At 38.7% G+C, this 15,214-nt stretch overlaps 1 protein-coding gene across 1 annotated transcript in view; it reads right to left on the bottom strand.

Annotated features, from left to right (window-relative positions):
- LOC136872297 (A disintegrin and metalloproteinase with thrombospondin motifs adt-1) overlaps positions 1-15,214 on the bottom strand; it is a 142,720-nt gene that overhangs the window by 25,229 nt on the left and 102,277 nt on the right. The window contains exons 12-13 of the mRNA XM_068227419.1: positions 12,853-12,995; positions 3,331-3,615 (exon numbers count right to left, since the gene is read on the bottom strand). Of these exons, the coding sequence (XP_068083520.1) occupies positions 3,331-3,615; positions 12,853-12,995 (428 nt within the window). The remainder of the gene's footprint in view (positions 1-3,330; positions 3,616-12,852; positions 12,996-15,214) is intronic.

Raw genomic sequence — 15,214 nt, 5'->3', positions numbered from 1 at the left:
GAATTAAAACAAGTAAATATCCCTACAATTGTACTGAAGAAGAAACCAAAGATCAGAATATGGGAATTGGAGGAGGAGGAGGATAAATGAATGACATTCCAAGATTGGATAAAAAGGAAGTTGCCTAACATGGAAATACAAAGTGGAGAAGAAGAATGGGGCAATTTAAGTCAGACATTTTTGGAAGCAGCAACTGAGGTATGCGGGAAAACAAACGCAAAAGTTAAGGGAAAGGAGACATGGTGGTGGACAGACAAAATAAAAAAAGAAATAAAATAAAGGAACAAGGTGAAGAAAGAAATGGATAAGGAAAAGCAAAATAGATATCACAGGGATGAGAATAAGACAGAAAGGATACATGTGGAATACAAAAGATTGAAACTACAAGTAAAGAGGAGTTTCAAGGAAGAAAAGGAGAAATGTTGGGGAGAGTTTACCAACAAAATTGAGCAAGATAGTCAAGGAAATCAGAAACTGATATACAGAGTAATGAAATTGAAAAGAATAAATCAAGAGAGAGAAGATGGATCGATAGTACATGACGAAAAGGGTCTTCAGATCCTAATGGGTGGGTAGGAGATAGGGATCTGCACTCAGATGGCCTTCACATAAACCGCAGTGGTAGAGAATGTAGAACAGTTTACATATCTGGGTAGCATTGTTAATGGAAGAAATGAAATTAACCCTGAAATTAATAACAGACTAAGTAAAGGTACAATATTTTATCAAGTCAAAGAGCTTTTATGGGATGACAAAGTATCCAAGATACAATTAACATTATATAAACAGTATTTCATACCAATTGCAAAATACAGACTGGAAACACTTGTAACTAATAAGAGACAAGATAGTAAGATCCAAGCAGTAGAAATGAAATATTTAAGAACATCGGTTAAAAAGACAAGAAGAATAGAATTCAAAATATTAATATCAGAGAAGAGCTAAATGTAGAATCATTAGTACAGAACATACAGAAAACAAGACTGAGATGTTTCAGACATGTAGAAAGAATGGGAAAGGAACGGGTAGCAAGAAGGAAATTGGAAAGAGAAGTTAAAGGAAAGAGACCAGTTGGAAGACCGAGAAGAAGGTGGATGGATCAGATTTTGAATGACATTAGAGAAGCTGGATTGGATATGGCGGAAGTAATGGAGCAGGAAAAGTGGAAGGACAGGAAGGAGTGGAGGAGGCTTGTTAACCACTCCTGGGCAACTGGAGTGGAACATTGATGATAAATGTTCCCATGACTTAGTAAATGATCATCATATTGGGAATAAATCTTCAAAATCAGAAACCCAAACCCTATGTAATTGCAGCCCTGATGGGCCTTGGCTTACCAAGCAACCGCTGCTTAGCCCAAAGGCCTGCAGGGTAGGAGGCCTTGTGTGGTCATTGCAACAAATCCTTTCACTTGTTATACTTGCCTTTCTAGATCAGGTCCTCTATACTATTATCGGATAACTCCTCCCCGTATAGGCTGAGTGGACCTCAAACCAGTCTACAGATGCAGGTAAATATCCCTGACCTGGCCAGAAATCAAACTCTGAGCATCCAGGTAAGAGGCAGGCTCACTACCCCTAGACTAGGAAGTCAGCTGTAATAAATCTTTAGGGGATATTAACCCTCTTGGAGCCAGGAGCCGATCTGGTCCACCGTTCGCCAACAGCTGGAAGAGGCCACTCTACTACTGTAAAGTGCCAGGCCATTTTTAGTGAAAATAGATGTATTTTAAAATTCTCATGTTTCTATCAGTATATGGCAAATACCGGCAAGAAATTTTCTGCATGTTGACTATATAGAATAAACAAATGATACAGAGTGATATAAAAAATTTAAAAAGTTTGATTGTTGATGTTACAGTTGTCAATGATATAGACCTGGTTCGCTGGGTCCGGCATATACGTAATGATAGAGAATTTATTTCTGAACAGAATTCTATAAAATAATTACTCTGAATGAGAAAAAGGAAAACAAGAAGGATAACATGATAATTTTACTCACTGAAAATTGTTGAGCTGAAGACTTATCACCAGTTATATTATGTTGTTGTCCAAAGCTTTAGACCACTGTTGAAGCACTTAGGAGTATGGCTGTATATTTACACTAACAGATGCAATTGTAAGTTTTCTTATGAGTCCTATATTCAGGATATGACAGCAATGAATGCCCTTATTTCATTAATTGTGGTGCGTCTCCAAGACTGAGATTGGAAATTAGGTGACAGTTCTTACATGAAAGGAGTTGGTCAGTGTAGCGATTGGTTTCTGTGACTATAAGGTTTAGCAGAGTGAAAGTGAAAAATAAATTGAAGTATGATATGGGTGGAGAATCAGATGAAGGGGCATGTTTAGGTCTAGGAAGTTCCATGAAAGAGACAGGAGGTTGAGGAATGTTGTCAGGTTCAATGGGAGAAATTTCCATAAAATGTTCTCCAGGGATATCATCATCATCACTAGTTTCATCTACCACCACATTCACAGTAGATTTAGTGCCGTTAGAAACAAATAAACGTCTCTTCTTTAGCTGCGGTGATCCCGGGAGTGTGTCCGATATAATTTCATCACTATTCTCTGAACTAAATCCACTATTGCTATCCGATAACAAATCATCCGCATTAACTTCACACTGTTCCAAATACTCCATTAATTTATCATCATCAATACCGCTGAAAAACTATCGCCTGAAAACTTGTCATTTTGCGCTCACAAATCTACTCGCTGCAAGGAGCCATCTCTTACTGAGCGGTTAATAGTATTTCTAAAGACAGGAAATGCCTCTTGGGAAAGCTAGAACACCCTTTTAAAAAGTTCCTAAGTAAGGTCAGACACACAATAACTTGTAGCCCCTTCCCTGTAAGTTTTCACTAAAGTATGCACGTCACTATAGGTTGCCACAAAATTATGTAGAATTTTCTCCCGGCTGATGTAATCGGCGCTGGCAACCTTCGACTGGATGTTTAAATGCCGACCTGATCAGCTTTGGCAATTTAAAGGGCTGCTCCTCGCTCTATTGCCTGGCTCCAAGAGGGTTAAATTCATAATAACCAAGCAAGTGTCTGTGTGATTGGGTCACATAGCTACCAGCTTGCATTCAGGAGATAGTGGGTTTGAACCCCACTCTTGGCAGCCCTGAAGATGATTTTCATGGTTTCCCATTTTCACACCAGATAAATGCTGGAGTTGAACCTTAATTATGGCCATAGTTGCTTTCTTCCCACTCCTAGAACTTTCCTATTCCATCGTTGCTGTAAGTCCTACCTGTGTTGGTGTGATGTAAAAAAAATGTTCATACCAGAAATATAAAATCATTAGGTCCAAATTAATAGCTTACCAGTTTATCAGGCTCACAGAGTTGTATGCTGGAACGCCCCACTCTTTTACAGTCTCCTCCTAGCTCACAGTTGCTATCCTTTGTAACAACTAGTCTCAGACCTCGGCCAGGTGCTATACAGTTAGAGTGACATCCACTTGCAGGAACCCAGACTGTATGCCTGTCCCCTACTTCTCTTCGGTGTCCCTTGTTTCTTACTGGAGAAGACAGTCTGTTGTTCAATGATGGGCACAATTCATCTGCATTGGTAAATGTAGCAACATTGTAGGGATCACAGACAAACTCCTGTAAAAGAACAAAATACCAATACATTAGCAGTGAAGAAAGGAACCTTAAAGTAAAAGTAAAAGTACAGTACAATGTCTTTATGCTAACAATATTTATTTCTGGATCAAACTTTCTGCTGTATGTATGTAATACACATTGCTCAAAAAGGAAATTTGGTCACATCTTGAGATGTTCCTAAATACATTATCTGAATGTATAGTGGAATGGGGTATGGACTATTCTGGCAGTAACTTGTCCTGTTTATGTAACAGAATGCTCTACTTTAATCCAGATGTTTGGGAGGTGTTAGTGCCAGCTGAAAGGTTGTGTTGTTTGAGTCATCAGTCCATAGAATGGTCTGATGCAGCTCTCCATGCCACCCTATCCTGTGCTAACCTTTTCATTTCTACATAACTACTGCACCATGCCACCCTATCCTGTGCTAACCTTTTCATTTCTACGTAACTACTGCATCCTACACCTGCTCAAATCTGCTTGTCATATTCATACCGTGGTCTACCCCTACTGTTCTTACCACCTACACTTCTTTCAAAAATCAGCTGAACAAGTCCTGGGTGTCTTACGATGTGTCCTATCATTCTATCTCTTCTTCTCATCAAATTTGGCCAAATCTATCTCCTCTCGCCAATTCGATTCAGTTTCTCTTCATTTGTGATTCGATCTATCCATCTCACCTTCAGCATTCTTCTGTAACACCACATCTCAAAAGCTTCTATCCTCTTTCTTTCTGAGCTAGTTATCGTCCACGTTTCACGCTCCACACAAAAGTCTTCAAAAACATCTTTCTAATTCCTATATCAATGTTTAAAGTGAGCAAATTTCTTTTCTTAAGAAAGCTCTTCCTACTATGTGTAAGAAAGCTCTTCCTACTATGTGCTAATCTGCATTTTATGTCCTCCTTACTTCTGCCATCGTTAGTTATTTTATTACCCAAGTAACAATATTCATCTACTTCCTTTAAGACTTCATTTCCTAATTTAATATTTCCTGCATCACCTGCCTTCGTTCGACTGCACTCCATTATTTTTGTTTTGGACTTATTTATTTTCATCTTGTACTCCTTACCAAAGACTTCGTCCATACCATTCAGCAGCTTCTCGAGATCTTCTGCACTCTCAGATAAAATAACAATATCATCGGCAGATCTCAAGGTTTTGATTTCCTCTCTTTGGATTGTGATTCTCTTTCCAAATTCCTCTTTGATTTCCTTTACTGCCTGTTTGATGTAAACAGTGAAAAGGAGGGGGGACAAACTGCAGCCTTGCCTCACTCCTTTCTGGATTGCTGCTTCTTTTTCAAAGCCCTCGATTCTTATCACTGCAGACTGATTTTTGTACAGATTGTAGATAATTCTTCATTCTCGGTATCTGATCCCAATCACCTTCAGAATCTTAAATAGCTTGGTCCAATCAAAATTATCAAATGTCTTTTCCAAATCTATGAATGCCATGTACGAGGTTTGTCCGGAAAATACGTATAAATCCGTCGGGGTGACGTATCACGTATCGTGGAGGCGCCGCCAGGTGGCACTGCTGGTGTTGCCAATCTTCTCAACACTCAGTTCGAGTCAGAGAGCTCTGTGTGTCAGTAGCAGTGTGCGGCTGCTTGTTGAAAGTTACCCGTTTTCACCTGCCGTCGGTATGGAGCTCTCTCTGATTGAGGAACAGCGCATCAACATCAAGTCTCAGAGCTCGTGTGGCCTTATTCACCCGATTTAGCCCCTTGTGACTTCTTCCTGTTCCCGAAATGCAAAATGGTGCTTCGGGGGCGGCACTTGGATGATGTGGAAGCCATCAAGGGAGAAACGACACGGCAACTGAACAGCATCACAACTGAAGACTTTCAACAATGTTATCAACTGTGGAAACGGCGTTGGCAGAAGTGCATCTTGTCTCAGGGAGAGTACTTTGAAGGAGACCATATTATAATACCTGAATAATTGTCAAATAAAGTTATTATTCAACTTTTATACGTATTTTCCGGACAAACCTCGTACGTGGGTTTGTCCTTCTTGATTCCATCCTCTAAGATCAGACGTAAAATCAGGATTGCTTCACGTGTTCCTACATTTCTTCTGAAGCCAAATTGATCTTCTCCCAACTAACCTTCAACTTGTTTTTCCTGTAAATAATACGTGTTAAAATTTTGCAGGCATGAGATACTAAACTGATGGTGTGATAGTTATCACACCCATCAACACTGGCTTTCTTGCGAATAGGTATAACAACATTCTGCCGAAAATTGGATGGGACTTCTCCTGTCTCATACATCTTACACACTACATGGAATAACCTTGCCATGCTGGTTTCTCCTAAGGCAGTCAGTAACTAAGAGGGAATGTCATCAATTTCAGGTGCCTTGTTCCTATTTAGGTCGCTCACAACTCTGTCAAACTCTGACCTCAAAATTGGGTCTCCCATTTCATCAGCATCAACAGCCTCTTCTTATTCCAGAACCAAATTATCTACATCTTCACCTTGATACAACCGTTGGATATGTTCCTGCCATCTTTCTGCTTTGTCTTCTTTCTCTAGAAGTGGCTTTCCATCTGTGCTCTTAATATTCATACACCTAGATTTCCTTTCTCCAAAGGTTTCCTTGGTTTTCCTGTATGCAGCATCTACCTTTCCTAGGACCATACAACCTTCGACATCCTTGCACTTCTCCTTTAGCCAGTCTTCCTTAGCTACCTTGCACTTTCTATCCACTTCATTCTTTAATCACCTGTATTCTTTTCTGCCCTCTTCATTTCTAGCATTCTTGTATTTTTGTCATTCAGCAATCAGGTCTAGTATCTTCTGAGTTATCCAGTTGATCTTTTCTTCTTTCCTAACATTTCTTCAGCAGCCCTACTGACTTCATTTTCATGACTATCCACTCTTCCTCTATTGTGTTTCCCTCAGCCTTTTCATTTAGTCCTTTTGTAACACGTTCCTTGAAACCATCCCGCACACTCTTTTCTTTCAACTTATCTAGATCCCATCTTTTTGCATTCTTTCCTTTCTTCAATTTCTTCAACTTCAGATGGCATTTCATGACCAACAAGTTGTGGTCAGAGTCCACGTCTGCTCCTGGGAAAGTTTTGCAATCCAGCACCTGGTTTCTGAATCTCTGTCTAATAATAATGAAGTCTATTTGATACCTTCCAGTGTCTCCAGGTCTCGTCCACTTATAAAGCCGTCGTTTGTGGTGTTTGAACAAAGTATTGGCAAGGACTAAAATATGATCAGTGCAGAATTCAACCAGCCGACTTCCTCTTTTGTTCCTTTGTCCCAATCCAAATTCTCCTACTGTATTACATTATCTTCCTTGACCTACCACTGCATTCCAGTCTCCCATCACAATTAGATTCTCATCACCTTTTACATATTGTATTAAATCTTCTATCTCTTCATATACTCTTTCGATTTCCTCATCATCCGCTGTCTATTTTGACGACAATAATTCTTTCACTATTACTGGTCGTAGTAGCTTACCCGCTGCCCTATTTTCATATTCATTATTAAACCAACTCCTGCATTTCCCCTGTTTGATTTTGTGTTGATAATTTGGTAGTCGCCTAACCAAAAATCCTGCTCTTCCTGCCAACTTACTTCACTTATAACAACTACATCTAACTTTAGTTTATTCATTTTCCTTCTCAGATTCTCTAATCTACCACAACGATTCAAACTTCTAACATTCCACGCTCCAACTCGCAGAATGTCAGTATCCATCTTCCTGATGATCACCCCCGCTCATGTAGTTCCCACACGGAGATCCGAATGGGGGACTAGTTTACCTCTGGAATATTTTACCCGGGAGGAAGCCATCATCAGTACACCATCCATACAGAGAGAGCTGCATGTCCTCGAGAGTTAGTTACGGCTGTGGTTTCCCGTTGCTTTCAGCCGTGTAGCAGTATCAACACAGCTAAGCCATGTTGAGTATTATTACAAAGCCATATCAGTCAATCATCCAGACTGCCGCCCTTGCAACTTCCGAAAAGCTGCTACCACCCTTTCGATGAACCATTCCTTAGTCAATCAGTCAATCAATCAATCAATCAATCAATCAATACTGATCTGCATTTAGGGCAGTCACCCAGGTGGCAGATTCCCTATCTGTTGTTTCCCTAGCCTTTTCCTAAATGATTTCAAAGAAATTGGAAATTTATTGAACATCTCCCTTGGTAAGTTATTCTAATCCCTAACTCCCCTTCCTATAAATGAATACTTGCCCCAGTTTGTCCTCTTGAATTCCAACTTTGTGATCTTTCCTACTTTTATAAACGCCACTCAAACTTATTTGTCTACTAATGTCATTCCACGCCATCTCTCCACTGACAGCTCGGATCATACCACTTTTTTTGGCATTCGCTCTATTAACCAGCATTTCGTCGTAGGTCTGACACTAGACTCATCAGAGTGGGATGTGTCAGACCCTACCCACTGACGTTGGGGTGTATGCAGGTGACATGCTCTATTGGTGCAAAAATATCCAATTCCCTCCTTGGGAAATTAGAATGTCCACATACCACTTAGTTGAGCAGCTCGTCTTCTTTCTTCCAATTCTTCCCAGCCCAAACTTTCCAACATTTTTGTAATGCTATTCCTTTGTTGGAAATCACCCAGAACAAATCGGGCTGCTTTTCTTTGGATTTTTTCCAGTTCTCTCAACAGATACCCTTCCGATATGGTTGCACTTGTGGCTCGGCTATCTGCTTCATTGGGACATGCAAACCTCCCCACCGTGGCAAGGTCACATGGTTCGCAGGGGAGGAGTTGAAAGATATGAGTGCCTAAATTCATAGTTTGTGCAAATTTGGTCTGTGTGGAGTAAGGTGTTTACAAGTCATGGCTGATCGTGCCAACTGAGTTTAACAACCACCTATATTAAATCACTTTACAAAGGTAAAAAATTTGAGTGTATCCTCCTAATTCAATACATCACATAATTCCATCATTAGATGGAGTAATCGAATTCAAACATGTTTCGGCTCATTTGAGCCATCTTCAGTGAAGAAGTGGGGGGGGGGAGGAAGGGGAGTTTGAAATAATGTACATAATACAAGCTAAAAAATGCCAAAAAACATAATGAGGGAACAAGTGAAAAAACAAAAGAGAGACATGATGGAAACAAAATTAGCACAATATACAATATTTACATCATCATGTGGAGCAAACAACAACTCGCTGCGATAAAATTCAGTGAAAGCAGGGGTTAATACAACCTGTAATTGAAACTTAAAACTGTGTTACCTAAGAAGAAGAGAGATGAAAACAAATGATACAGATGGAAATAAACAATAAGTGCACATAGTGAGCCTGCAGACCTCTTAGTTTACAAAATAGTGGTTTTATAACAACTCAAAACAGGATGAAATCACTGTGTCAAAAATTCCGGCCGAAAGTCTGTCTTTGTAGAGACACCATCACATCGAATGGCTAGGTAACAGCAGAAAACAAACTGTTCTCTAGCCCCAGCATTCGATTCTCCATTCCAGTGGTTTATGGGATCAGAAAGTAAGTTCGTCTGGTACTGTAACTGATCAACACAATTTGATACATTTTATTCAAATAGGTTTTTCAGGGAATAGTTTTGTGATAAAAGTTGTCCTCTTTCGGGGTAACTTCGGCCATGCCAAGAAAGTACAGGAAAACATTACGCGGCCGCGGATATTGTAATTACAATCCTGTTTACTTCAAGAATGCTTTAGAAGGGATTAATAAAAGCACAATAACAACAAACAGGTAATTTTATCCCGACAGGGAGGGGAAAGACAGTTTCCATTTTCAATGATAAACAGACGGATATCAGTTGACATGGGCAATATACATTTAAGAACTTGATTGACTTCCCATATATTTTCTAATTTAAAAGACAGTGTATTATGAGGACAGTCTACAAGACTGCTTCTTTTCTGACCGCCTTTTCTCTCCATATATTTGGGCTTTATGATTTCCGTACCTTTTATTCATTATCTTTTGTATCATTACAAATATTTAGCAATGCAACATGTAATTACTGAATAACAATTAGAATTATGTTTATATTTACAATGAAGAACAAACATGGCAGAATTTATATTATATTTTTCAGAAAATTAGAGGGAATATTTCACATTTTATTTTTAAAAATATACGAAAAAGAGGCCGAAGTTACCCCGTTTTATGGTAATACTGGCTAATAGTCCTACTTTTACAACCTTCCTTTGCATCACACTTACTTTTAACTATGACTAACACAGCTTCATGATCACTTATACTATCTATTACTTCAGTTTCTCTATAGAACTTGTCTGATTTTACCACCACAACATCCAGAATATTCTTCTATATAGTTGGTTCCATCACTGTCTGATTCAGCTGTCTTTCCCAGATTAATTTAATTTGCCTTATGTTAGTCATGCTTCCTGTCATTCGCATTACCTACTCAATTGACATTTGGTAAATTGAGATCACCCGCTACAATCACATTCCTTTCGATGTCGTTTCCCACATAGCCAATTATCTTGTGAAATAATTGCACATCAGCAATAGCGCCCATGCCTTCCAGGTCTCTACACCCCATAAACATCAAGTTGCCTATTGTATTAGATGAGCCTTACACCTAGAATTTCATGTTTCTCATCTTTAACTTTTTTGACCAAGCTCGATAGCTGCAGTCGCTTAAGTGCAGCCAGTATCCAGTATTCAGGAGATAGTGGGTTCAAACCCCACTGTCAGCAGCCATGAAGATGATTTTCCATAGTTTTACATTTTCACATCAAGAAAATGCTGGGGCAGTGCCTTAATTAAGGCCATGGCCACTTCCTTCCCACTCCTAGCCCTTTCCTGTCCCATCATCGCCATAAGACTTATCTGTGTTGGTGCAACGTAAAGCAACTTGTAAAAAAAAATTTTTTTTGTACCTTACAACTTCCAGTTCTCTGAGTGAAATTTCTGCATATATCATTTCTCAGCCATGACTCAACTCCTATTATAATATCTGGTAAATATATCTTTCTATCAAATTACTTAATTCTATTCCTTTCTTCCTCATTTTGTTTGTTCCTTTCCCTTTCTTATTCCTTCTTAAATGATATATGTAAAGAGAGGAACATCAAAAGACCAACATCACAGGAAAACACAGTGACAGTTCAGTGTGAAAAGAGGGTAAATATCAGGAAAATACAGAAGGACAAGGATATTCTCCACATCTCCATATACTGTCATCGTCTAACACAGTAGAGCAGCTCCCTACTCATCAATCCCAGTTCTACTATATCATTTCCTCTCAGCCCCAATGAGCTGATTTCTGCCTCCTAGCTTCATCAAGATGGCAGGTTGCAGTGCTCATTTAAGTTTCATCTTGACAAATCTTCAATCTTGATCTAAGAAGAGTGGGATAAAGAGAAAGCCAGATGAACACAAGAAAAAGGAAAAGACAAGAAGATGAGAATGAATACCTGTCACTGCCATTTCCCTGTTATTTGTTCCTTTCGATGTTCCAAATCCTTTAACATAATATTACTTGATTTGCACTTGTATGTTTCTTTTCATTACTAGTTCCTAATTAAGTTATACTGCTTTACTCTTTTTTCCATCCCCAATTTCTCTCTGGTAGACTCAGTTTTCAACTGAAGTACTAGGAAGAATTCAGTTATGAATGCCAATCATTAGTTTGTTTTTCACCTCAGTAGTGTAATGGTTAGCATTATTAGCTGCTGTCCTCGGAGGTATGGGTTCGATTCCTTCTACTAACAAAAATTTAAGATTGGCTGGAGGGCTGCTATGTGCTTGAAAAGGTATATGCAGCTCACCTCCATTGGGGGGTTGTGCAGTAGCGGTGATTGAGAATTAAAAGTGCGGGGGCAAAGAAAACAATAGACAGACAACAAACAGTACACGGTTTGTGGGATATAGTGGCCGGTAAAAGCTACAAAAGGGTAAGGTTTTTGAGCTCCCTGAGCGAATTTCAACAGACAGGTAAACGTTGACAGTTTACCAATATAAGTGTGCTAATAATAGTTTTTTTTAGACTTTGATTCAATACTATACAATAAAACTTTCAGCAAAAGAACCATATTACATGTGTATTGCAATTAAAAAGAAGTATGGTGTGATTATACAATTAAAATAATTTAGTATTTGACTACACACTAAGAAACTAACAGACACTAAAGAGATTGCCAGAGTGACGAATGCGCGTGGCAACTGGGTGTATCCATGACCTTGGCAAAAAAGAATCCACTATTTGCTCAATGCATAACCCATACTGCATACTCAACTCGCTTAGTAGTAACAATTCTTTGAACTAGCATGAGCAGATTCATTTAATTTTGTGCCCTCATCCTGAAGTGGTTTACAGGTACACCCCAGTAGTGGCGACACCCCTGCTACCCTTCCTCACAGCACATGCAAAGTCTCCACTACTTGCTGTGGTGCTATAAAAATCAGTTATCCGGGATGAACGGTATTTTGAGCGTATTTCCGCTAATAAATTTGTTTAATAATTAAAGAAAATAAAGGAAAGATTAGCTGATAAGACAATAGGGCTTGTACAAATTGCTTGTTTTATAGTTCCTAGTTTTAGCTGGCCAAAATGAAATAAATATGTAATATTTTCTCCAGAAAGTGGGGAGGGGGGGCAGTTGCCCCCCTCGTCCCCCCCTAATCTCCACTACTGGGGTGTACCTGTAAACCACTTCAGGATGAGGGCACATAATTAAATGAATCTGCTCATGCTAGTTCAAAGAATTGTTACTACTAAGCGAGTTGAGTATGCAGTATGGGTCATGCATTGAGCAAATAGTGGATTTGAACCCAACTGTCACCTTAGACCTGAAGAAGATTTCCTGTGTGAATATTTAATTTTGATGACCGTATTGAAATAAACTTTCAGCTTATTAGATCATGCTGAGTACATATAGTACATACCAAAGTGCAGAACAAAAGTGGCCAACTGGACACCAGTGAGAATAGAACCTTTGTTCTGTTGGAAAGGATCTTGCAGCTGAAAGTTTATTTCAAGATTTTCTGTGGCTTCCCATTTTCACACCAGACAAAGCTATGCCCTAATTAATGCTATGGCCATATTTTCCCAGTTCTAGAACTTCTCTTTCCCAGCCAAAATAGAAAAATTGCTCTCTGGTACACACAGGGGTTTGTATGTTAGGGCCCCTTAAAAGTCGTTACAAAAAATTAAGTTGATGGGTTTCTTATTGTTCTTATCTTCGCAAGCTCCTATTTCCATAATCCTCATTATTCATACCTCACATCGCCCATTGATGCAGAACATTGATTTTCCATATCGTGAACGTCTGCTTTGACAAGTAGTACCATCTGGAAATGTCCATCCCCGACTCTTAGATCCACCATTTCTCTTGTAACACCAGACTGTGCAAGCTTCTTCAGCTGAAACACAAAGTGTTTATTTTATAATCAAGTAGATCTATGCTAAACTGAAATATGAAGTGCAGATATACTGTAGGATGATGAGTGTAAGAAAAAAGAATTATTGCTGTCATCTTTAATGTGAGAAAGTAGACCTGCTTTTGTGTTAGTTAAGCCCTCAGTGACACGGAACATTTTGAGTGCCACTTAACACAGCGGGTGGAGGTGATTCAGGTAAGAGCACTAGGAAAAAGCAGTGATCTGATTAAAATTCACTGTTTCAACAGTTTAGCTCAGATTATTTTCAAGCATTTACAGTAGAGACTCAAAATAATGTATTTTACATTAATTGACTTTATATATAAATATATTACCTTATAGTCTAATAATGGAGAAGAAATGTTCCACATTTTATATAAAATGAAAGTGACTTTCTTGTATTTATGTCAGTGGTTTCACAACGCAGTGAAAACTGAGGCAGTCATTGCTTCAGAAACTTTGAGCAGAAGAACTGGAAACATTATTCAAATACAGTATTCATTTAGCACACATGCCAGATTAAAGGGACAATTAGTTCATGAGATAGAGTGCATGTATTTTTGGCATGTTTTGTTGTTTATTACTTGGTTGTGTGGGCCATGCACTCTCATCCTTTAAGTTATGCATCTGCTCTCACTTCACTCAGTTCAGTCTTGTGTAGTGTTATTATAATGATTAAATTTTTTAGGTTCCACCTACTAGTTGTAATTACAACATTCTAAATTTACTTAGGACTAGTTTCGATGTATTTTTGTGTCATCCTCAGCTGTACAAAGAGCTTGGAAAACAGGCAGTTATATAAATCTCATGATAAATATTAACCTATTTACATAAGATAAAAACCCTATAACATCTACATTGAAACAACAACAACATATGATGAAACCTTTGAATTGTAATGTTTTACTATTCTTTCTTTTCAAGCAAGTTGAAAACTTGCGAGTCAAATATACTGGATATTGAGTAACAATTATCAAGATGATTCATCTCCTTGTGGAAATACAGTAGCGAGTTCAAAATATTTGGTTTGTAATCTACAATAATAAAATAGCTTGTATTTGAAAACATTTTGTACATTAATTCAATTATAGTTCTTAAACTGCATTTCTCATGTGGAGCCTTCTTAAAATAAACGTGAATAAAAACAGCTGAATAAGATTTCAGCTTGATGATATTCTCCTATGTCTAAAGGCCTTTGAGGTGGAAACATATAAAAAGAAACTCATATGTAAACAGGAACTGCATTTCCCAATTCAAATGTGGAACCTGTGAATAATAAAGAACGGTGCATCACAGGAGGGAAGGGAAGGGAAGAGAAGTGGGAATTGGGAGACGAAGGTAATGCTGAGTGCGAATGTACAAGTTTCTCCTTCATTTTACATAGACACTTCCCAGCCCTAGTAAGCAGCGTACAGTTGGTTCTGCACAAATTGACTACTATGAGAACCCCTTAGAAAGAGAATATGAACTTGTACCAAGAATATAGGCAGTTTTCCAAGTCATTCATCAATCAATCAATCAGTACTGATCTGCATTTAGGGCAGTCGCCCAGGTGGCAGATTCCCTATTTGTTGTTTTCCTAGCCTTTTCCTAAATGATTTCAAAGAAATTGGAAATTTATTGAACATCCCTCTTGGTAAGTTATTCCAATCCCTAACTCCCCTTCCTATAAATGAATATTTGCCCCAGTTTGTCCTCTTGAATTCCAACTTTATCTTCATATTGTGATCTTTCCTACTTTTATAAACGCCATTCAAACTTATTCGTCTACTAATGTCATTCCACGCCATCTCTCCGCTGACAGCCCGGAACATACCACTTAGTCGAGCAGCTCTTCTTCTTTCTCTCAATTCTTCCCAACCCAAACATTGCAACATTTTTGTAACGCTACTCTTTTGTCGGAAATCGCCCAGAACAAATCGAGCTGCTTTTCTTTGGATTTTTTCCAGTTCTTGAATCAGGTAATCCTGGTGAGGGTCCCTTACACTGGAACCATACTCTAGTTGGGGTCTTACCAGAGACTTATATGCCCTCTCCTTTACATCCTTACTACAACCCCTAAACACCCTCATAACCATGTGCAGAGATCTGTACCCTTTATTTACAATCCCATTTATGTGATTACCCCAATGAAGATCTTTCCTTATATTAACACCTAGATACTTACAATGATCCCCAAAAGGAACTTTCACCCCATCAAC

Source organism: Anabrus simplex, chromosome 4 (genome assembly GCF_040414725.1).
Source record: "Anabrus simplex isolate iqAnaSimp1 chromosome 4, ASM4041472v1, whole genome shotgun sequence".
Classification (NCBI taxonomy): domain Eukaryota; kingdom Metazoa; phylum Arthropoda; class Insecta; order Orthoptera; family Tettigoniidae; genus Anabrus; species Anabrus simplex.
Note: the sequence above shows the minus strand (reverse complement) of the source record. Positions and strands in the feature narration are given on the sequence as shown.